Raw genomic sequence first — 24,961 nt, 5'->3', positions numbered from 1 at the left:
TGGGTGGCTCCGTGGTTGAGCATCCACCTTCAGCTCAGGTCGTGATCCCAGGGTCCTGGGATCGAGTCCCACATGGGGCTCCCCGCAGGGAGCCTGCTTCTCCCTCTTCCTATGTCTCTACCTCTCTCTGTGTCTCTCAGGAATAAAACACTAAATAATCTTTAAAAAAAAAAAAAAAGAATCTGGACCAAACACAACAATAAATATTCCCTCCCTCCAATGTTCCTTGAGGCTAATCAAAGAGCCCACCTTTCCTGCCTCTCTTCCCCTCCGATTCCCTACCCACCCCAACCATCACACCAACTGGAAGATGTGACAATCCTCAAATAAGATCCTAGGACTTGTCCCCTGTTCCCACAGTTTTTTCCCAATTGAAGCCTCAACTACACTCTACCCTCCAACGCACAGAAATCGCTTTGCACTTTTTTTGACACCAAGTTGGATTTAAATTGGAGGCTCTGCTCTCAGGCCCCCCTCCCCTCTGGCCCACACCTGTAGCGCCTGCGAGGACCAAGGCCTAGGGATTGACAGATCTTCCCAAGACCCGTTCTGAAAGGTTTACTGAGCATTTACTATGTTCAAATGCTGCACAAGTGCTGGAGATCGAGAGATGTTAAGCTCACATCCACGGAGCACCGCTGTGTGTCCAGCCTGAGGCAAAGGCCAAGGTCAGCCGGGTCCCTCACTCCTAGGGAAGGTGGTCACAGAAAAACCCCTCATTCTTGAGGTGCTTTCAACCCCACTTCACAAAGTAACAGGGTCCCTGGACCCTAAGTGAGCTACCCTCATTTATTCACCTTGAGAAAATGGCCATCTACAGACCTGTCCCCTCCTAAACTTTCATCTGGAAATCCGGATCCACCAAGACAGGGCTAAGAATAAAGTGGAACAAAGAACCAAGGGGAGAACTATGCATTGCCACTACCAGCGGATTTTTTTTTTTAAAGCTAGACATGAAGTGTACACATTTCTCACCTTAGTACCAAAAACAGCCCTCTACAAAATCTGGTTTAAAACCATTTCCAATTTTTTTTTTTTTTAAGAGACAAAGCTGAAAGAGGGCCATGGAATCAGCCTGATGTGGAGTTCCCATGCTGTCCCCGTGAGACACCATGCTAGGGCATGTGATCCCCTTTTGGGAGCCCATGCCATCATCCCTGGGTCACACATGAAGGACTGAGGCTTACAGAGAGGAAGAGTCCTCACCCAGATCGCACAATGGCAAGGGGCCCAAGTGGACACAAACCTCAGGTGGTCCCGTTTAGGAGCCCAAGGTCTTAACTCTGATGCCACCCGCCCTGGATAACAATTTAGCCTGACGTTTGCAAGTGTGGAAAACGTAACCATCAGAAAAGGAGGCAGGTACCCAACAAAGTGTGTGGTAATCAAAATAGAGCATGAAGGCCAGAGCATAGGATGAAAGGAAAAATCAGCAGATGTGAATGTTTTCACTGGAGAAATCTTCTGAGTTGTTTGTCTTTCTGGGGGAGAAAAAAAAAAAAAAAAAGTTCAAGATCCGTCCAGTCTCCGAGTAGGGATTCCCAACGGTTAGGTCAAAAGCTATATAAAACTCAAAACAAGAAGTAAAGTTTATTTCACGTTAAAAGCTGTCATGTTAGTACTTAATTGGTACCTTGCATGAAAGGTTCCAAAGAGAAACCGTCAAATTCTACATCCTCACAGAGCTCACTCACTCATTAGGTGCCCATCCCATCCCAGGCCCTGTGCCAAGCATCTGGACAAGAATCTCTTTCTGATTTTTAGGACAATCATATGAGAGTAGGCATGATTTCCATCTTGGGGAAAACAGTAATTCCTATTTTACAGATGGTAATTATTGACTGACATGTATTGAGCTTGTACTGGCAACCATTCTAAAAACGCTACACGTAGAACAGATTTACTGGAACAGAATGGTTTCGTAATTTAAAGTCGCACAGCTGAAACGAGGGTGAAAAAGGAAATTCAGTGGGGTGACAGACTTGCTCCAAGCCCCCAAAGCTCTCAGCCACGAAGCCAGCAGACTAATTAATACAAGGCTGTCTTCACTCCTTAGGCCTGTGCTCCATCCCCTAGGTACCTGTCCACCAGGTACCTGTCCACCAAATACCTGTCTACCAGATACCCATCCACCAAATACCTGTGCACCAGGTACCTGTCCACTAGGTACCTGCGTGGCCCATCTATGCTCACCAGCGCCTGAGGCTTAAAGCCTACAATGTCTAAGGGCTGGCAGCAAAGAGTGGTATCTCTTGGAGCCTCCTAAGGAGCACAAATCCCATCTAAAGAGGCAGAGTTTTCTGTTCTTCAAGAGAACAGAGAAATCGAGAACTTGACATAAATTCTCCAGATTTTTAAGCACTGCCTCGATGTTTTCTTAAAAAGCAGCATGTGGAGGAAAACAAAACAAAACACACATGTCCAGGGGCCAGCAGCCGGTAACGTCTCCCTACCTAGTCTGAAGTCAAAAGCTGGGCTGTCTCGGGTCCCAAACGTCCAGAATCAGAGGTCCTGGGCCAGGCTTCCTCAGAGTGCCCCCCTCCCTTTGACACAGATTTACCCTGGCTTTGCCCTGGACTCACACCGGTACCTCTGCTTACTCCCTGGCAGGTGCTCCTCGCTCTGGACTTGCAGTCACAAAGCCACCTTCTTCAAGTTACAGAAACCGCCTATGAAATTTTGCACACTTGAGATTCCTTCCAAGGCCTTTCAGTCCCTTATTTGGAAAGTCCCCTCCCGTGCCTGCTGCAAAACAAAGCACTTCCCTCGTCCCAGCCTGTGGACCCTCCAAATAAATCCATTCTGGAGCCAACGCTGCTGCAGCCTTGACCACTGCCTCGGAGAGGTTCTCATCCTGCAAGGCCAGCTTTAAGATTTCTGCTCGGGACACCGGGACGCCGTGGCTCATTTCCCGGTGTCCTAACATCGGCTGGGGGTGGGGGGGGAGACTTGAGGAAATGAGTCAAAATCCTAAGGGCAACTTCTGGCAGCTGTCAACAACAGCAGCAAAATCCATCAGCACAACAACATCTGTCCCTAAACAAACGCGCACGACCAGGGAAGCCCACGAAACACTTGGCACGTTTCTGATGAGGATGTGTTTGGGGCTATGAGTGGTAAACTGCCTTTCTGGCTCAACTGTGCCCATTCAGGGTAAATAGCCAGTGGTGTGAACTCATTCCTGGGAGTCTGCTCTTTCACAGCTATGCCACAAGTATACGATAACGCTAAGAGCATTTTAATTTTTTGGAGAGGGGGATGGAAACAAAAAATCTCAACTGACTTTCATCATCATTTGAGAGACCATTGGTCTTCATTTCTGAGGCCTTCAGAATGGGACAGCTAACACCTACAGCCCTCAGGAGCAGGGTCAGTTGCCTAAGTACCCCCCCAGGGAAGCTATATTGAATGACTCCCCCTCCCCAGTGAATACTTCCCTCAAACTGAGAACACTTTAAGTCAGACATCATAAGACAGGCAATTCTAGGTCTTTTTTTCACCAAAATTTGGAGGGCCATCCCATATTCTCAGAGCCTCCAGTGATACCCTGGCATACAAGATATGCTCAGTGAATAGCTTCAAATGATCTCACAACTGATTCTGTTAAGGCTGTGAATGGATATACAGTTGGGCTAATGTCAGGCTTCACCATTGATGACTTTGATAACAGACTTATCCTCAGCCAGTGTCTCCAGCTATAAAATGGTAAGGATGGTAAGACTACTGCCTCCAGGGCTTGTTGGGAGGACTAGAAATACCACATGAAACCCTCTCCCCGACTCCCCCACCCCAAAACACGGACCTGGCCCAGTTTTGAATAAAAAACAACTACACAACACAAAAAATGAAATGTAAGGCACATCAGAGAATGCATCGTAATAACACAGCATGCAGACTTTATCAAGTCATTAAAAAAAAAAAAAATGTGTGGATGAGGGGGAAAGACCAGAATGGGGCTAAGTGACTTTTCTGGGATCCCTTTACAGGACCACCGTATTATTCCCAACAGGATAAGAACCAAAATGTCCCTTGGCCAGCTGCTGGGTATGACTCTGGCCTCACACCTGCAGGAACGAGAGGAAAGTGTGATTCACTATTCCTGGCAGGCTCGTGTTGCCGGGCACAGGGGTTGTAAATACTGAGGGGAGCGGTGATGGAGGGTCCTACGGAGACGGCACCTCCTAGGTTGTATTCAAAGGGAAACTAGGCAAAGGTGGGGACTGGGGAGGGAGCAGGAATAAACCACACCCCCCTGCTTTAGCATAGGGCTCGAGCAGTAGCAACCACCAGTGATCCCCGGGGAGGGGAGAGGCAGAGCAATTTCAGGGAGCCAGAAAGGAATCAGGGAAAGAATTCAGAAAAATTGTAGTCTACACCCAGAACACTGGAAGAGGAGAATGTGGAACCCAAAGGATCCTTCATGATGCCGATGCCTCACTGTTCTCTGGAGGACACTGGGACCTCCAGAATTTAAATGACCTGCCAAGGGCACACCGCTAATACATGCTGCAAAAAGGAGAACGAGAAGGGCAGCTCAAGGCTCTGTCACTATACCACACTGCCCCCCAGGAGCCAGCCCTAAAACTCCCTCTGCCAAAAATCTATTGAAGGGAGCAGGATATTCATGAAGACAGAGGCGACCGATTCATGTAATTTTTAAAAAGGGAACTATTCTGGGTGGTCTGTCTTTTCTGGCGCCCTATTCGGGTCCCTGAACATACCTTAACTGCAATTTAAAATGCCAAGGCACAAAGACAGGAGGACCAAATGTGTCATTTGAAGCTTAAGCGGTCAAATCCGCCACGGAAACCGGGCCCTGGTCCATGATCCACGCCCCCTCCCCCCCATCTCACGGGGTCCAGATGCAAGGCCTCTCTTCCTCCACAGGAAAGCCCGCACAATGCCTTCCAAGCCCGGGAGCAGGCCGGCTGGACCTGGAGACTTTAGGGGAAACCGCCCGGCGGTCAATGGAGTACACGACAGTTCATAACGATGCTTCCTTTTCTTTCTTTCTTTTTTTTTTTTTTTAAGCCCCTTAAATTCCAGGTCAGACTCACTTTCTGTCCTTGCACCATCGGGGTGGCCTTAAAGGGTTTTTCAAAAAAGAAAAAAAAAATGACCTGGGTTTTATGGCTTAGCCGGGCGCCCAGCACTCCCTCGTGCACTAGCGACACCCAGAAAAAAAAAAAAACGGGGGAGGGGGGGTGGAGGGGAGGGGAGGAATCTGACCCAGGGCTTCCAGGAGCCTGCAAGTCCTCCTCCTCCACCACCACCACCACCTTCAGACCCAAGTTCCCGCGCACACAGAACCGGGTTTTCACTACAGATGCAAGTACGATTTGCAGAAAGTTCCACTGCGTCTCCCACCCCCGCCCCAGGCGGCCCCGGAGGAGTGTAGCTGTCACGTGGGGCGGGGTGTTGCAAACCTCCCAGTTCCCAGGGAGGACGGGGCCCCGCGGTTCCAGGGCGCAGACCCCGGCTCGAGCGGCTCGCAGAGCCCCGCCGGGCTGTCGGGGGGGGGGGCGGGGGCCCCGGGGCGCCCCAGCGCGCGGTCGCTGCCTCCCGGCCGCTCGGAGGCGCGTGGCAGGAAAGAAACGGCCCCGCGGCGGAAAGGGGCGAGCCTCCGGCGTGGGATCAACAGCAAAAAGTCTGCAGCCTAGCGGCTGCTTTGCACGCGCCCTGCCCCAGTGGTCCCCGCAGCCGCCGCCTCCAGGCTCAGGGGCCCGGCTCCCCGGCGGACACGCCTATAGCCGGGGGCGGGGGGCGACCCGGGGGGCGGCGGGGACGGGCGGCGGCGCCTCTGTCCCCAGCTCCGGGCCACAAAGGGCGCCCGCGGTGTGCAGAGCAGAGGCTCTCCAACTTCGCCCTCGGCGCGGCCGCGAACCTGCGCGCTCCGGCCACACACGCGCAACTTTCAACAAAAGGAAGCAGCGGCCGCGCCGAGGTAACGCGCTGGGTGCGGACCCCGGACCCCGGACCCCGGACCCCGGACCCGCCCGCCTCGGCCCCCGCGCGCCCCGCGCACAAGAGCCGCCCCGACCCGCACAGCTCGCGCCCTCCCGCCCCGCCGGACCCCAGCCCGGCGCCCCCGCCGCCCGCCCCAGGGGCTCCCCGCGCAGGTGAGCGAGGCGGGGCGCGGGGCCGTCCCGGGCACGCCTCGAGCCTCCGGGGGCGGAGAAGCACGGGCACCGGAGGGTCGTCGGCCCCCGCTGCGGACCCCCACCCCCACCCCCACCCCCACCCCCGGCCAGCGGGCTGCAGCCCCGGGGCGCGCCGGCGGCGCCGGGGTGGGCACGCGGGGGGCGCGACCCGGGGGCCCACCTGTCTGGACGCCGAGCAGCAGCAGCAGGAGCAGGACGCAGAGAAAATCCCAGGCGCCGCGAGCGCCTCTCATCGCGGTGGCTGCGCTGGGACCGGAGCTCCGTTCCCCGTTCCTGCTCGCGCCCAAGTGCACGGAGCGCCGCGGAGCCGAGCCCCCAGAGCGGCGAGCGGCGAGCGCCGAGCCGCGGCCCCTCCTCCCGGCGCCCTCCCTCCGCGCGCGGCCACGCCCCTTCCCCGCGCCCCTCCTCGCCTCCCCCCGCGGGGCTCGCGGGCCGCCGCGCCTCCGACGGGCTAATCCCCGGGGCCCTGCATCTCGCCGGCTCTCCGCCTCCCCTGTGATGCGGTCGGGGGCCCGACGCGGCTCCCGGGGAGGGGCCGTGTGAAGCCGGGCACCCAGCGCACCTTAGGGCGCGGGCCCGCCACCTGGCAGGTGCTCCCCAGACAATAAGGTCCGCCGCCCGGTCCCGGGCTCGCCCCCGGGCGGGGGTGCAGGAGCCGGCAGGAACGGGGGGCGCCGGGGATTAGCGGTGAGGCCCCCGCTCGCTCTCCCCTTGCTGTCCACCCTGGGGGCCCCAGGTCATTCACTCCGCTCGGCTTCTCCACCTGCTCCGCGCCGGGAGCGCACCCGCGGCTTCCACGGGGCGCTGCGGCCTCCGCCCGCCGAGCCCCCGCCGCGGCTCTCGGAGGAGCGGGCTTGGCTTGCGAGCCGGGGAGAGGCGGCCGCGGCGAAGTTTGCTCTGGGAGCCCGAGTTTTTAGACGACTTTGCGCCACAGATGCAGCGCGAAGCAATCCGGGAGCCCCCCGCCCCGCCCCCCCCCCCGACCCACCGACCTCCCCGCCCCCGCACCCGGGCGGATCGCAGGGCGTCCCTGCCTCGGAGCCAGAGCACCGTCCCCGGGTCCCCTTAGCTGCCCTAACCTGTACCAGGGGCAACGTACTAGCAAAATAATTCTCTTAAACCAGCTTCCACTGCCTGGGAAGGGCTCGATCCGAGGCAAGCCCGGGGCTTTGCCGCTCCTCCGGGCTCTGAATCGGGTTTGAGGCTCACAGCAGCAGCTTTGCGAGGCAGGGAGAGCGCAATGCTCCTTACTTGGGGTTTAAAAGTGGCCTCAGATCTCACAGCAGGTACAGGGGCGAGGGAGTCCTTTTAAGGCTGACTCCAGGTATGAGGGCCTTTCCCTTTGGCTTCTTAATAAACCCAGTAAAACACCTTACCAGAGAGCTTAAGAGTGGAAAATAGACAAAAAAGGGTGCCCATCGGAAAAAGTGGTCGAATAATATAGATATACCTGGACTTTTCTCTAAAATGACATCCAAAATGTGTAAGTAACCGCCCCACTTTATTTAATATCGAAAGCTCTCCTGTTTGATAATGATAGGACCCAAGTTAGTTTGTTTTTTTTTTTTAAAGAAATGAGTTTTAAAGCTAATCACTTAAAAATGATCACTGCTAGGGGTGCCTGGGTGGCTCAGTCGACTAAGCCTCTGACTTCTGCTCAGGTCATGATCCGGGGGTCCTGGGATGGAGCCCCCCTCATCGGGCTCCCACTCAGTGGGGGAGTCTGCTGCTCTCTCTCCCTCTGCCCCTCCTTGTACTCATTCTCTCTCTTTCTCTCTCTGTCTCAAATAAATATATAAATAATCTTTTCAAAAAATTATCACTTTGAGGTCAATATGTATGATTGCCTCTCCTTAAACTCATGTATTCATTCAACAAGCATCTAAGTGTCTACTCTGAACAAGGAATAGCTGGGAACGGGGAGGACCATTTTTAATAGACAAAGGTGGACCCTGCCACCCTCCTTAGAGTCAAGACTGGGAACCCCCACCCCCATGTCATGTCCTAGCAAATAAGTCATACAGCTGTGGGAAAACTGAAATTCAAAGGTCTCTCTTTGTGCTCTGGGCCATCAGACCACATCTTTTTCTTGGGATGACAGAGATAAAAGCTACCACTCAAAGCAATCATAAGTTTCTGGGATCTTGATTTATTTCTAAAATCCATTTTGTAGCAAGAAAAAAAAAATCACTGTGAGTTAAAATATCAACATTATGCCTGAGAGAGAAAATTTACAATTTTCTTCTTCAATCAACTGATATTGGAGAGGATAACAAGTCTTCAGAAGAGCGGGTGAAAAGGGACCATATTGCAATTTAATTCTAGGCAGGAAACTTCTTTCAGAAAAAAAAAAAAACAGAATAGGGAATTATACAATGCTGGCCTGTCAGTCATCCCAAATATCTATTGAGCACCTTGGTAGGCACAAGACTCCCAATAATTCATAAAGACAAAGTCCTTGCCTGGGAAAGTAGGCAGATCCCCCCAAAGAAACTCTGATCTCTGCTAACGTGGTTTGTGTTCAGCCAAGACACACCAAGTTGGCCATACAGGTTGTTAGAATATTGAAGTCCTTCTGAATCAACTGGGAAAAAAAGTCACTGCCCCAAACCCCCAAGTACCCCTTCATTCACTCCAAGCTCTTTCCTGAGAGACCCCAAATCTCCTCAGGTCCAGCAATGAAAGACTGAATGCCAGGCATAACAGGAAACCGCCAGCCGCTGTGCCTTTAGGGTTACAAGCTATTTTTAATAACACCTCATGCCAGCCATGTACTGAAAGAAGGCATATAGGAGGTACTGTAAGTGACCTGCTACGCGAGTGAACTCTATTTCAGAACACGTCCAATAGAAACACAACGATGGAAATGTTTTACATCGTCAGGTAGGGTGTACAGGGCCAATTCTGTACTTTTTTTGTGGGACAGCCCTCCTACAGCCTTTTATAAATTATATTTTACATAGTTCATTGTTTTCATAACTGTGTTAGTGAGGACTCTTGATTGCAACTTGTAGAAACCCAGCTCAGGGCGCCTGGGTGGCTCAGTCGGTTAAGCATCTGCCTTTGGCTCAGGTCATGATCCCAGGGTTCTGGGATTAAGTCCCATGTTGGGTTCCCTGCTCATCCAAGTGTTTGCTTCTCCCTCTCCCTCTGCCCCTCCTCCCCTATCAAATAAATAAATAAAATCTTTTAAAAAAGAAAAAAAGAAGAAGAGCACCTGGGTGGCTCAGTGGTTGAGCATCTGCCTTTGGCTCAGGGTGTGATCCCGGGGTCCTGGGATCGAGTCCCTCATCGGGCTCCCTGCAAGAAGCCTGCTTCTCCCTCTGCCTATGTCTCTGCCTCTCTCTCTGTCTCTCATGAATAAATAAATAAAATCTTAAAAAAAAAAAAGAAAAGATACTCACCTCAAATGGACTCAACCCAAAAACCAAAAACCTAAAATTTGTGGATCTCATAACTGGAAAGTCCAGTGATGATAGCATTCGAGACTTTCCTAGATTCAAGAATTCAAAGTCACCAGGACTTGAAGGTAGTGTGTGTGGTGTGGTGTGGTGTGGTGTGGAGTGACGTGTGTGTGTGTGTGTGTGTACATGCATTTTCTCCACATCCATCTTTCAGCAGCACACGCCTGTATGGCTTCCCTGTCTTCATATGCACTTAGGCAGCTCTAGGCTCACAGCTTATTTGTATGAATGTGAGCGGAGCTTTTCTGCCCCCATGAACATCTCCTATAGAAGTACTGATCCGGCTTAAGTCAGATGCCCACCTGGGACCCATCACTGAAGCCAGATGGGTACAATATGATGATTGACTGCGTCTGGATCCCACAGCCACCCCTGGAGCCCGGAGTTGAGGGTCCACTTCACCCACACCATGAGGTCTAAGAATGAGGAAGGATGTGTCCCCAAAGAAAAACTGAGGTACTCCCATGGGAGGAAGAAGGAGCAAAACAAAAGATGCTCATTACAACTTAACAATTTTTGTAGTTCTGACTGTAAAAGCAAAGGTGCCCATTGTAGAAAATCAAGGAAATGCCAAAGATTATTAAAAAAACAAAAACCACCCAAGACATAACTACTAAAGAGTTCATTTTAGTATGTTTCTGTCAAATCTTATTTCTCTGCTTATTGTAAGGGTTTTTTTTTCCTCATTTATGTGATTTAAGATTTTATAATTTTTGTTAGTTTTCTATCCATCTTTTTTTTACCAGGCATAACAGAAGCGTTGTCCTGGGTGATTAAACATTCTTTGGAAGCCGTGTATAATGGCACTATAACGTTTAGTTGCATTATGTACCATAATTCTGGATGTTGAATTATTTCTCTATTTTTTCCAGTATTTTTTCTATCATGAATTACTTGGTGATGAGCATCTTGGTGAATAAAGCTTTTCTGCTTCTGATTATTTAGGAGGGATTTCTAGAGGTAGAATTACTACACAAAGGGTACAATCCTTTTCCAGGTTGTCACTTCGTAGTCCCGACTCTCCCGGTAACTGTTTGAAAGTCTCTTGTCTGTAAAGTGGAAGAAACGAATGTACGAGCCTTATTGGTAGACCCTAGTCTAACCCTAGCCACCTCACAGTTTACGAAGATGAAAGAAAATGATATATGCCCTTGGCTCAAACTTTCATTCAGTATTTATTGAACACCCTCCGTGTGCCAAATGTGCCAGCCGAGGTGCAAGGAATACAAAGTTAGGTAAGACTCATATGCTGCCCTCATGGGACTTGGAGAGAAAGAAGGGACACGTAAGGGGGTCAGAGATGAAGCTGTGACACATACTCAAATGGAGATATGCACAGAGTGATGTCTGAACACAGATGAGCAGCTAAATCACGTTGTGTAGCTCCCCCAAAGAGGTGGCACTTAGATTCGGAGGGGTCAGGAGGAGAGGAAGGCAGAGCCAACAGGGGACTATGTTCAAGAGACAGAAAGCACAGGTGTGAAGGGGCCAGAGGCAAGACACAGCACCAAGATTCCAGAACCCTAAGTCATGAGGCACAGGACAGCTAGCGAGATGGGGCATGCAGGGAGGGGAAGTGGGGAGCACAGAGATAAACAAGGCCCATATGGGCCAAAAAACATGAACTTCATCCTCTGAAGAGTCACTCCAGGACTTTAGGCTGGGGCCAGATGCAGTAAGGTTTGCATTTTGGAAAGAGAGTGGGGAAGCCCAGTCAAGGGTGAGTTGAAAGGGGACAAACCTTGGGGCCTGAAGAAAATAGCAGGGAGCCTGGTGGGGTGATCCCCAGGAGAAACAGTGAGCTGAACCAAGTTGGTGCAGGTGAGAAGGTGAGAGGGGTGGATAAGAGAGAAGGTAGGTAACCGGGTAGGCCCCCATCACCCACAGCCCTACGGAAGATGACTGCGAAGAGCATGTGCCTGGGTTTCAAGTGTGAGCTACAAGGTGCTTCCCTTTGGCCAAACAGGAAAGTGGGGTTGGAGTGGCAGCTGGAGGTCTAGTGGCTCAGCATATTGAGTTCAAGGTGCTCAGGAACTTCCTGAAAGCTCGAGATGCAGGCCTGGAGCTCAGATAGGATCAGGCTGTAGGGAGGTGGCTGCTGCCCCCGGAGGACCAGGTGAGGTCACCCCAGCCAGTGCCCCCCACCAGGAGAGCAGAGGGCTGAGGCCAGCGCCTTGGGCACCACCCACATGTAAGAGACAAGCAGAAATGGGTTCCACAAAGGAACCTGAGAAGCAAGGGTCAGAAAGGCAAAAAAACAGAGAGGGGAGCCGCAAAAGGAGATTTTCAGGGAAGTCGGAGGATTCGGTTGTATTTGCTCTCTTAGGGAAGTCAAATTAGATAAGGGCAGAAAAGCATCCAGTGCAGTTTGTAACCATAATAGGAACTGACAACACCTAGTTCCGAATTCTTTATGGGCACAAAATCATTTAATCTTCACAGTAACTCTGCCGGATAATTTGTCCGTCTTTTTCCACTTTACGGTTGAAGAAACTGAGGCACAGGGAAATTAAATAACCTGCACCAGGATTTGAACCCCTGGTGGGCTGAATCCATAGGCACTGTGCTTAATTACTGTGATAACTCGCTTTCTTGGTTAACCCAGAGCTCTTTGGTGATTAAACATGTACTCTCACCCTTGGACACAGACACATACACACACACACACACACACACACACACACACACACACACAGAGTTTGTGGGGCCAGAATCCAGGCTGCAGCGGATTGAGTAATGAATTTGAAGCAAAGAAGTGGACCCAAGGATTTATTGTTTGATAAGTTTTCAAAAGATGTCATGGTGCAGGGGCGCCTGGGTGGGTCGGTGGGTTAAGTGGCCAACTCAAATTTCAGCTCAGTCATGATCTCAGGGTCATGGGATGGAGCCTATGTTCAGCTCTGCGCACAGTGTGGAGTCCGCTTGAGGTTCTCTCTCTTGGCCCTCTTGGCCCTATCCTCTGGTCAATCTCATTCTTGAAAGAAGAAAGAAAAAGAAAAGAAAAGAAAAGAAAAGAAAAGAAAAGAAAAGAAAAGAAAAGAAAAGAAAAGAAAAGAAAAGAAAGAAAAAAGAAAGAAAGAAAGAAAGAAAGAAAGAAAGAAAGAAAGAAAGAAAGAAAGAAGAAAAAGAAAAAGAAAGAAAAAAACATAATGGTACAAGAAGGGAGGGGATGGGGCAAGAGATTGAGGGGAATCTGGGGAGCTTGAGAAATTTGTGGGCTAAGGAAGGTGACAGGACCAGAAGGGGGAGATTTTGAAGATCTTTTTGTTGGGGGAGGATGGTCGGAAAACAGGTGGAAACCCAATGTGAAGCCAAGACAAGGGAATGAAGAAAACAGAGAAACATGAGAAAAACAGAAGGGACAAGTGAGAAATGGGAGAGATGCAGGAATTGATTTGAAAACCCTAGAGTCAGACGCCTGGGTGGCTCAGTGGTTGAGCATCTGCCGTCAGCCCAGGGCATGATCCTGGAGACCCGGGATCGAGTCCCACATCGGGCTCCTGCATGGAGCCTGCTTCTCCCTCTGCCTGTGTCTCTGTCCCTCTCTCTCTCTGTGTGTCTCTAATGAGTAAATAAATAAAATCTTAAGAAAAAAAGAAAGAAAGAAAGAAAACCCTAGAGTCATACACATATATGATACTCTCCTTCTCTCTCTCTACATATTTATATAGGACTTAATATTTTATACATATTATATATATAAATATATATGGATGTGTACGCATAAATGTGTGACGTGTATTATATGAACATGCCTTACATGTATGTGTGTAGTGTACATGACTATCTGCCTCTAGTACTTAAAATGTGACACCACAAGATTGCTTTATTGTAATTATCAACAACCATTGCTGAGAACTTCATATGCCTGGGCCACTCTACAAACATAAATAAATTAAAAAAGCAACAAGATAGGGCTTCTTATCTAAATCCACGCTACTTCCCAGAATTAGGAGTATTTCTCAACTTTAGAGTCACATTTGTGTCCTATAAATCCCCACAGCACATGGTTCAGACATCTCTCTCTTAAGTCATATATCTTTCATTGCTTTTTAATAGGATTATTTGCAACCCTGTCATAGCCTCTCCACTAAATAATACATTCTTTGAGGAAACCGTGCTATAATTCCACTGTGGATCTTACTGAAAGGCTTGCCCCATACAAAACCATGATGCACGCAGTAGGCGCTGCCTGTCTGCAAAATGGAATTAAGTGACAAATTATGCATCTGGGTGTTTTTTCTACGATTTTTATTTTATTAGGATTTGTTTTGGCTCCAAGAAAGCCAACTTAAAAAAGAATGTATTACTGTTGTCATACATTTGTATAATCCAAATCTGTCTTATCCTCATACTAAGCACCATGACTTTTTCACCTTTTTACATTTTCCTAAGGATCTGATAGAGAAGTCATACTGCAGGAGTAAGAAAAACTTGCTTTAAGACTAAAAGTTACTGGGACATCTGGGTGAGTCGATGGTTAAGTGTCTGCCTTCAGCTTTGAGTGTGATCCTGGAGTCCCGGGATCGAGTCCTGGGATTGAGTTGCGCATCGGGTTCCCTGCACGGAGCCTGCTTCTCTCTCTGCCTACGTCTCTGCCTCTCTTATGAATAAATAAAATCTTTTTTAAAAAAGATTAAAAGTTATGAAGTGGGTTAGTAAATACAGGGAGTAAGAAATGTATTTGACGCACAGCACATATAAATCAGGTCTCTTGATTGGTAAGGGAGGGAGGAAACAGACATTTTCATATATTTGCAATTCCTAAAATTGGCAGCTAAATGATCTCAGATTAGGGATCCACCACTCATTCTTTTTTTTTTTTTTTTAAGATTCCATTCATTCGTTTATTTATTCATTCACGAAAGACACAGAGAGGCAGAGACACAGGCACAGGGAGAAGCAAGGAGCTCCCTTGCTCCTGCAAGGAGCCTGATGTGGGACCTGATCCCGGACACCAGGGATCGTGACCAGAGCCAAAGGCAGATGCCCAACCACTGAGCCACCCAGGCACCCCCCCACCCCTCATTCTTGATTGATAGAAATGATTTCCATAATTGCAAGGAGAGCTATAGGAGCATGGTCCTTGTTACATGACCCAAAACTGTAGCATAAACCATTGCTAGTGATAGAAATAAGTAGCTTTGGGCAGAGCTTGTCCATGGGCCTTTAGTCGGCAAGGTGACAGCGGAGACCAGGGCATACCCCCCGCAGGGTGGGAGTGGCAGGTGCACAGGGGTAGAGGTGAGCAACAAGGTAAATAGGGGAAGGGTGACTCCAAACCACGTTTTTTAAAACATGCCTCATGTTTTAGGTGTAGGTAGGGTGATCACATAACTCATCACCCAAACTGGGACCGTTTGGGGAGTGGAAGAGGACAACCCGCACAAATCAAGCAATCCAGGAAGGACGGTTATCCTGAGCATAGGGATTACAGCAACGGCTTTGCTGCTATCCCATTTCAGTTAGGAATCAGATCTCTTGTATCCCTTAGGCCCTGAAGGGAAGAAATGCCTTGGAGATCCTCAGGGATCAAGCCTTTACGACCTTAGCTTGGAGAAAAGTGTGAGCAGAGAGAGAAAAAGAAAGAGAGAGACAGAATATGAGTGCAAAAACACTTGTGCGTTACTGGTAATTGACAATTAAAGGCAATTAATTTTAATTGACTTGCACATTAAAAAAATAAACCCCGGCCCAAATCATCATCATCATCATTATCATCATCATCATCATCATCCACAATAATTATTATTATGTATTATTATTCGTGGCATAATAAGCAGAACTATCCACCTTTCACCATCCACTACAAAGTGCCTCCAAGACTTATTAATGGGTCATAACCATGCTGGGATATTATAATAATATCTAGTGTTTAGTGCATAATTATGATGTTTCAGGTGCTGATGTAAGTGTTTACCTGTATTATCGCAAGGCTTTGAGGTCGGGGTATTACCAGCCCCATCTTACAGGTAAGGAGGGGAGGGCACTGCTAGGCCATGTGCCTTACTTAGGGTCACCTGGTGAGTCGGTCGTGGAGGTAGGCTTAGGCCCAGGCAGCCAGTAAGCAAGCTTCCATCCACCCTGCATCGCTTCCCCCTGCACCACCGTGTACATTTGATCCACTTTAATAGTAGAGTTTCAGATTCATTCTTGACCTTTCAGAGCCAAAGGGTAGGGTTTGTTTTTTTTTTTTAACCATCCCTGTGTCCTCCACACTGTCTTGCATTTGCTAAAAGTTCAAAACTTGCTCACTGCAAACCAACTATTAAAAAAAGCGTGCAGGAAAGAGGGCAATTTGAACAGTAGCAGCAAGCCACTTGATCATATTAAGCGATATTGTTATTTTTGAGGTATGGTAATAGCATTGTGCTGATATTTAAAAAAAAAAAAAAGAGAGAGTGTCCTTAGTGTTTAGATTTATACTGAAATGTATGATGCTTGAGATTCCCTTCAAAATTCTCCAGCAGGGGTTGGAAGGTGGGGAGTGGGCAGGAATATAGATAAAGCTAGATTGGCCGAGTGGGTGATGGCCGGGGAAGCCGAGCGGTGAGACACAGAGCTCTCCTATACTATTGTTGAAATTTAACTTTCTCCAAGATAGACAGTTTTTTAAAAATTGCTTGCAGTATTTAACCCAATGGGAAAACCATGCAAAAGACTGAAGGCAGGAGGCAAAATCTATGCCCCCCATGCTCATCAGCTCTAACTTTGCCCAACTCCCGTGGATGCGTGGACTTATGTCTTCCTCTTTTGAAAGGAAAAGTGTACCCTTGACAGTTTCTGAGGGTCTGTCCAGCTCCAAAATTTTCATGATTATCTAATTTGGGGGCAGTAAGTCTGAGAGAAAAAAAAAAATCACCAAATTCTTGCCATGAAGGCCAAGCAGAGCTGCCCAGAACACTCATTCTTCTTTAACCTTCACACGTTGAACCTCTTGCTTCCACTCCTCTTACTCCCTAGCTGTGTGACCTTGGACCAGTCATTTAACCTCTGCACCTATTTCCTTACTATACAATGGGATAAGAAGAGGGTCACTTCATATGGCTGCCACGACAATTGCGTGAGTTAATACACATCAAGTGCGAAAAGCAGCACCCGGCATATAGGAAGCACCCAATAAATGACAAGGTATTTTCCACTATTTTAGTTTTACAGCTATTCAAAGGAATTGTGGTCCACCGAGGAGAAGTGGTTTAGTCGAAGTCTATCAGTTTTCATAAACCATAGGGCAGACGTTCAAAGGCAGGTTTTTCTGACCATAAATCCAATGCTGCTTCCCCTCCAACTGCCCTCTGAGGGCATTATTATGAAAGATAGCAATTATGAAAATTTATACTAAACAACAATCTGGGAGAATCAGGTACTACCCTCCGACTCCAGCAGTCATCAGAAACGAAGTTAACATTTATTGTTAACACAAAAACTTAGTCTGGTTGCAGACTGTGGACTTTGCGTCTCGGAGCCAGCCAGCGTCTCTCCCAGACAGCCTGGAGCCCAGCCCAGAGCAGTGGAAGCTGGGTGGCGGGGAGGTGAGTCACACCAGGCCGCAGGAGTCCCCACCGCAGGGAAAGGGCTGGGGGCGGGCCTCCTTTGCCACCCTGCCACCCTCTTCACCCTGTAGGGCCTGCCCCCTTGGGAAGAACGGGGCCTTCTGGGCATGACCTGCGGTGACCAGTTTATTTTCCAAGTGGGAGCATGTTATGCATCCTTTTTTCCAGCAGTTGTGCCTTCTGCAGCCTCTCTGCATCTCTCGGCAGCATTCATTTATCTTCCCGAGATTATTTTCTTAACAGCTCTTCTAGAAATGTCATGCAACCCCCCAAAATAAAGGCGATCTCTGTGTTCACATCGAGTTTCAGGATGGCTTGCTAGAGAAAACGAGGAGGTGGCAGGATGACATGTGCAGGATGACCCAGAGCACGTTACATAGTAGGTGGAACCATACAAAGGTGCTGCAGGTTGTGCCCTTTTTGAACCACAAAGCCCGCAGTTTTACCTGGTTCCACCTAATATCTAACCCATTCTCTGCAAGGCTACACTCCAAACCATCGAGGGGCCGTCGCCTCTGGCCAGGAGGGCCCATGTGGGAAGGAGGAAGGGCAAGTAGGGAAGGAAGTTCACTCCATCCCCCCTTTCCTTGCTGTGCTGTTGGAACTCTTCTTCAAGGATGTTCATGCATGACTTTTATAATTTAAAAATGAAAGAATAAGTTGGGATTTCTTTGGCCAAATGGAGCCACGTCAAATATTTTCTGCAGCGAACCCGGGAATTAATAAATATTTGTGTCAAATTAAACATTCCTAGTCTCAAGTGTTTTTGCATTTTGCACAGACTTGGGCCACACACTTTGGATGGCACAAACTTCCAGTTTCTGCGCCTTGACTGAATTTTGTATTTTTCTCCTCGGCATGACTTTATTGAGGAGGAGAGGGTAATGGGGATGGTTTTCTTTTCTTTTGTCTTTAAAGGAAGGCAACATTTCTCACTCCTGAGAGGGCTGAGTCGGGGGCCCCCCTGCCATGTGTTTTAATTGGTGGCACATCTGTGATTCTGCGCTTCTCACCCCTTTACCTGCCTGTGTCTCCCAGTGCCCCCTTCTCTCCCTTCTCCACCTGTCAGCAACTAGAAAACTAACACCAACTCCACCCCTGAGCCTCCCTAGCATGCAGTATCCAGCACAACAGGGGCTCACCCACATTTGTTCAATGGGGGGGGGGGGTGCCTGGGTGGCTCAGTGGGTTCAGCGGCTGCCTTGAGCTCAGGTCATGATCCTGGGGTCCTGGGATGGAGCTCAGTGGAGAGTCTGCTTCTCCTTCTCCCTCTGCTCCTCCCCACCCCCCAACTTGTTGTCTCTCCCTCTCAAATAAATAAATAAAATTTTAAAAAATCCGTTCAATGGATGAAAGCTTGCATGCATCAGAGGGACACACTCTTTTCATAAATCGTTCATTTTCATCTCAGAGAAAAATACATGCTACGGTTATGAAAATGGCAGAGTGGAGCTTTAAAGAATTACTCATGTAATGGTACAAGGGCAAAGAGCTAAAAGCAAGTCAGAAACTTCTTCATGTTTCGTTCAAAGCCCACTAACACTTCAACATGTATTAAATGTTAATAAGCAGCTCTCTGGGTCAGTGGGTTAAGTAATAGCGATGCTGGGAGGCGAGAGGTGAAGAAATGCATGGAAATGACATTCGAGGACAGCAGCAGAGCAACTCGTGTAATCGCAGGCAAGTGACTTAACCATATTATCTTTTTCCCTTGTCTCATACAGCAGGCCTTGGGAAAGTGACAACACTCTCTTACTCAGGCAGCCGGTCAAATCTGGAAAATATCAGGGAAGATCCCAGGGTTCGGTCACCTTCTTCTCCTTAGTGGCAGAAAAAAAAGAAAATCACTACATTTAACAAAACTGTCAGGAGCTGATTATATAGTTTGTGACCATCCTTTCCTACTCCTTGCATTTGAACATTTTTTTTTTATTCTGCACGTTCTCATGGAGGCCAAGGAAAGAAACAAAGAGATGTTGTAGACCGAAGTGACCGCTCCTTTTTAAAAGCAATACAAAATGATAATAATAATAACAATAGAGAATGTCTTTTGAACACATTGCTATGTGTCAAGTAGTTTCCCAAGATCATTGGTTGGGGGAGGGGGGCAGTGGATTTGCCCAACTGGGGACTTTTGGCGATGCCTAGAGACAGTAATTGTCACCACCGAGGAAGAGGGGAGCACAGAGAGATGATACTGGCATTTGGTTGGATGGAGGTCAGGGGTAGTGGGGAGGCTGCTAAACCTCCTACAGGGCACAGGGCTACCCTCCCACGACAAAAAATGATCCAGCTCAAAATATCGAGAGAGTGCCAAGGTTAATAAACTATTAATAAGCTGCTTTAGATGAATTAGCTCATTCAATACTGAAAACAGCCCCAAGAGAGTATTGTCTCCATTGTACAGATAAGGAAACTGAGGCATGAGCTGGGTTAGAGTTAGAGTAGCTCTTTCTAGCCACATAGCTTGTGAGCCGCCGAGCAACTGCTTAGTCCGAGCCTGTCTGACTCTGGAGGACTTCACCTTGATACTGGGCATGGCCGGAAACAGATGATCTTGGCTTAGCTGTGGACTCTGTGGTTGCATAACAGAGAATCACTGACCCAGGGACCTACTGTCCATCGCTGGCACTCTTCAGGAACCTCGAGGCTCCACCTCTCCTCTTTGCCCAAAATGTGAACTCTGGGAGTGTACTTACTGCCCTTTGTCATCTTTCAACTAAAACGGTCTGAGATTGTTTTGTTTTTATTAAGATAACGAGTTATGATTAGTAACAATGCTATTTAGTAAGAAAGCAATTTGCAAATAGTTCTCTGAAATAAGAGAAGTGTTAGCAGAGTAACAAAATATGAAATCCAGCCTTTCCCCATTCCATGGAATTTCTCTTCAGCTATGCGTATCAGTGGGCAAAATGTGCCCCAAGTTATGTGAAAGTCATGAAACAGCCTTACATTCCTTATCAGCTGTCATTTTCCATATTTTATAAGAATTAAACATTAAAGTACGTCTCGACCAGTGCACGGCAATAACCCAGACCCGGCAATAAGATATTTCACATGGTTGTAATTGTATTTTATACATGAAGCGTCCCTTTTCTCTTCAAAACCCCCAAAGGCCTGTCATTGGTAGACTCCACTGAAAATCATCCATTTTCCGTGAGCCTGAACGAGTTCCATATACAATGGACCAATATAAAACATTAAAAATATTAGTATGTGTGTCCTGTTTTTCCCCTTCTCAGTGGGCTATGCTTCTTTTTCATTACTACTTCTTGTCATAATCAGATTTCTTGTTTATTGGCTTGTTACTACATTTGATTGGATAGTTTCCATCTCATACATCTTACAACCCTTTCAGCTCTTACAACCCCGTTCAGCTCTCTGTTGTAAAAAAGAACAGGGACATTGAGGGTCCTTCAGACCCCCAAACCATATCTGAAACCCTCCTTGCTTCAATGCCTGCCCATCCCTGCTTCAATGGCAGGCTTCGTATTACTGCTCTAGAGATACCATCACTACTCAGAATGCAGTGAAGGGGAAAAGAGGGGAAAGGAGGTAAAAAGCCTAGAAAAGTCATGACGAGGAGGGGGTTATCTTTTTTTTCTTTTCCTTTTTCTTTAATTTAAATTCAATTTGTCAACATATCCTATAACACCCAGTTATATATGTATAGTATAACATCCCATCAAGTGAAGGAGGAGGTATCTTTAAATAAATTTATATATATATTTATTTATATGTATATATATCAACATATCCTATAATACCCAGTTATATTTTATATATATAAATTATATATATAAATTTATATATATAAATATATTTACTTATATATTTTTTATATACATATAAATTTTATATATATTTTATATATATTATAACATCTCATCAAGTGAAGGAGGGGGTATCTTTAAATAAATTTATATATATATTTATTTATATGTATATATATCAACATATCCTATAATACCCAGTTATATTTTATATATATAAATTATATATATAAATTTATATATATAAATATATTTACTTATATATTTTTTATATACATATAAATTTTATATATATTTTATATATATTATAACATCTCATCAAGTGAAGGAGGGGTATCTTTAAATAAATGTAGCTATTTTTCCACTTACACTACTTTTTAATGAAAGAGCAGATTGGAACAAAATAATATGTATATGCTTTAATGAAATAATTCCATTTGCTAGGAGCACAGTGACTCAAGTATAACATTACATTAACGTTAAACCACACCACAGAACCAAGTATAAATTAATAGGTATTTTTTTATGTTTTAGATTTGAGGCAGAAGATAGAAATCAACCTAACTTAGAACCCTCAAAATAACTTTGACTCTTGCCGTCCCACACCCCCACCTCTCCAACCCATGCTGCACACTGCACAGAGAGTTATTTTTCAAAAATGAAGGGGTGCCTGGGTGGCTCAGTGGGTTAAGCATCTGCCTTCAGCTCAGGTCATGATCCCAGGGTCCTGGGATCCAGTCTTGCATCAGGCTCGTTGCTCAACGGGGAGTCTGCTTCTCCCTCTCCTTCAGCAGTAACCCCTGCTAGTGTGCTCTCTCTCTCTCAAATAAATAAATAAAATATTTTTTATTTTTTATTTTTTTAATAATAAAATATTTTTTAAAGAAAGAAAATGGAAATATGATCACTCCCATGACTACCTCAGAAAGCTTTCACCATTACCTAAAAATAATATTCCAAAGCCTTAACATGGCCTTCTCAATTCGGCTGGTATAGAGCTTTCTAGCCTTATTTCTGGCCAATTCTCCTTCCTTTTATTTCTCTCATCACTCAGGAAGCTTCCATTCCAATCAAAGCAGGCCACTCAGGATTCTCCAAACATGTGTTCCTATTGGCAGGCCCTTTGTACCTAAATGCTCCTTGTCATCCTACCACGCAGCCCAACCCATCTTTCTAGGCCCAACCTAAATGATATCCTCCTTCCTTTCCCATAGCATGTTGCTCATTTCTCAACAAATGAATCCTTTAGAACAGCCAATAGATATTTTTCTCTCTCACATAGATATCTGTAACATACCATGACTTCTGGGGTCAAAAATGATTCATCTTCTGTAACCTAGAATCATGCGCATAATTAGGGGGTAAGAAATGTTTGATTTGAATTAAGTGACCATAGGGAATATGCTTTTAGCACTAATTGGTCTTGGCAAGCTGAGAATAATATCAATACTTGCCACTCTTTACATTTGGTATATTTTGAAATAATTTAGGTGGAAGTGGTGAGAAAACTATATCCCGAGTCGGTCAATCCCCCCAATAACCGTGAGATTGGAGAAATTCCAATCAGGTTTATATCAGTTCAAATGCCTCTCCTGAGACCCCCACCCCCACCCCAACTGCCCACCTTGAGGCTGAAGATGCTTCTGCAAAACTTGAAAGAATTTTCCCCACTTGTGTTTTCCCAGAAAAGCCACTTCCTTGCAGTAATTCTAGTCATACAGTAATTATTATATTGATACAAGGATTTTGGACTCCATGCCATACAATTTTCATTATAATTTGCAAAGACCTGGCAATTTAGCAATGTCTTTACCCTTGCTGGCACTGCACATAACCAGTGATACAAACATTTGGCCTAAATTAAGGCCCATTTGGGTGTATTGTACTTAGGAATTTGTAAACATAGAAATTTTAGTTCTTTGGGTCCTTTCTGGAGAAGCAGTCACCACATTCCTTCAGGCTCCTACTTCCTTGCTTCTTTCTTAAAGACTCCCTGTGCCCTGAAAATGGAATAGCAGAAATTGCTTTCCTGACTCAAAAATTAAGGAAGAACAAGCAGGCACAGATCTGGTTAAAAGATCTACCCCTAGAATGTAATCTAGAGACTCAAAGGATGCTAGTATTGAAAATGACCCTGGGGGCAAGCAAGAGCCAACTGCTGGACCACCTCTAGGCACCAAGCAGAAACATCCACATGTGAGTAGGCTGGTGGACGGAAAGCATGGCTACTATTGGAATATAAGAGCTTGTGGCCTTTTTAAAAGGAGCAAACTCTTCTTTTCCCAGGTGACATTGACTAGGTAAGAAGGAGCGTCCCATTATTGCCCAGAATTTCCAATTTTCCAAGAGAGACTAAAAATCTAAGTTTGGTGGGAAATCTCCCTGTGGGGAAACTAACTGAAATTTATTTTCAAACGTCACGTAGGTCCAAGTAAAGTCAATCTATAGCCTGGAAGTGGCTCGAAGCCCCAGGGTTGCAATTCTCATTTTAGGGAAATCTTAGCCTATCTCCTTCATCTTACATATGGTAATGCTGCAGGAGAGAGAGAGAAAATTCACACAGCTGGGTGGGAGCAAAAAAGATGGCTAGAACCCCAGTTCTCTGATTGCCAATCCCCTTAGAATCATTCACCTCTGATCAGTCATTAGAATCTGAGACAATTGGGATGTCAGGATCAAATCAGCCTGGAGGGTTCTTGCCTAGTTCAAAACAGGGTTCAGAACTCACTGGAGTTTGAAGGACGGTTGGATGACAGATGCATTCCAGGTCCCTCTATTGTCTCTCGAATCCCCTGGAACTAGACCAGCCCTTCCCTAATGTGGCTGACCATCAGGTAGACCTGAAGAATCTTCAGAATGATAGATTTCCAGGCTCCTAGAACAGAGCAATCTGAAGCTCTAGGGACATGTATGTTTTTCATAAGCTCCATCAATGATTCTCAGTGAGTCTAAAGCTCGACCACTCTAGGTGAGGAATAAATGTGGACCAGACCCCGAATTCCACATAAATCCCAATCCAACCCTGTGAACGTAGAGCGATGTGACTCTTCCAGTGAGTGACTGCACATTAATTTTTTCCATGTTTTAGAATTTGTTTCCAATGTCTTTCCAAATTCTTACATCTCACACTTTTAGGGGGAAAAAAAAAGAAAAGAAAAGAAAAAAAAAAAGAAAATCTAATCCTGTTGTGGTAAAACTTTTGATTTTCAATAGTACTGCTGGGTGCAAGATATTTTTATTCCAGCGTGAACCTGAACAGCTGCAGTGAACTACGAAATTAAATCATGAATGATAGATTCCTCATAAATTATACTTAAACATTTTATAATTTTAATAGTTCTTTTTTTTAAACTATAATCTGTAAACATTTAAGTGGAAGCTGTGAATTAGATTTCAAAATAGATGAGTAATTTTAGACTGCAACATCCATTTTCATAGCATTCCAGTTTATTTTAAGGGACAATTAGTAGCACTTGTAAAAATCTATCTAATTGCTAGACTAAATCTAACTGTACAGTACTTGGATGTTTTTGCCCTCATCAGGCCTATTTTTTTTCCCTATAGTGACCAAAACAATAAAGGAATAGAGGTAAAAAATAAAATTCAAGGGAAAATGCTTATAATAAACCTAATTATCATTTTGAAATCAGCCCAGATTGACTTAGGCCAATAACTCCTTCCCAGGTCTCATAAATCATTTATTGTTTTGACCCCTATTGCCGACATGGCCAAAGTGTTTCCTGATGAAATGTAACTTGAACCTCTTTATATCAAGTTCAAACAGTTACTTATATTGTTTGGGGGCTTAACTTGTTTTCAAATGCCCAGATGAAAGCTCGGGTTTCATTGGTGAGGATATGATGTCAATGCTCTGCTGCTGCTAACTCATCATCAATTGATAAAATATGCACTTTGACTTGTTTGTCCAGACACTAGTTTTGTTTTTTGTTTTTGTTTTTTTGCCAATTTTCAATACATGGGGCCCAGGAACAGATTTAAATAATGCCTAT

The 24,961-nt window shown here is 46.3% G+C and overlaps 1 protein-coding gene across 4 annotated transcripts in view; it reads right to left on the bottom strand.

Moving 5' to 3' along the window:
* Positions 1-6,495, bottom strand: part of KIT (KIT proto-oncogene, receptor tyrosine kinase) — an 83,654-nt gene extending 77,159 nt beyond the window's left edge. For all 4 annotated transcript variants that reach the window (XM_072775083.1, XM_072775086.1, XM_072775085.1 and 1 more), the window contains exon 1: positions 6,322-6,495. In XM_072775083.1, the coding sequence (XP_072631184.1) occupies positions 6,322-6,394 (73 nt within the window). In that variant the 5' untranslated portion in view covers positions 6,395-6,495. The remainder of the gene's footprint in view (positions 1-6,321) is intronic.
* Between the last annotated feature and the right edge of the window lie 18,466 nt (positions 6,496-24,961).

Source organism: Canis lupus, chromosome 14 (genome assembly GCF_048164855.1).
Source record: "Canis lupus baileyi chromosome 14, mCanLup2.hap1, whole genome shotgun sequence".
In the NCBI taxonomy this organism is placed as follows: Eukaryota; Metazoa; Chordata; class Mammalia; order Carnivora; family Canidae; genus Canis; species Canis lupus.
Note: the sequence above shows the minus strand (reverse complement) of the source record. Positions and strands in the feature narration are given on the sequence as shown.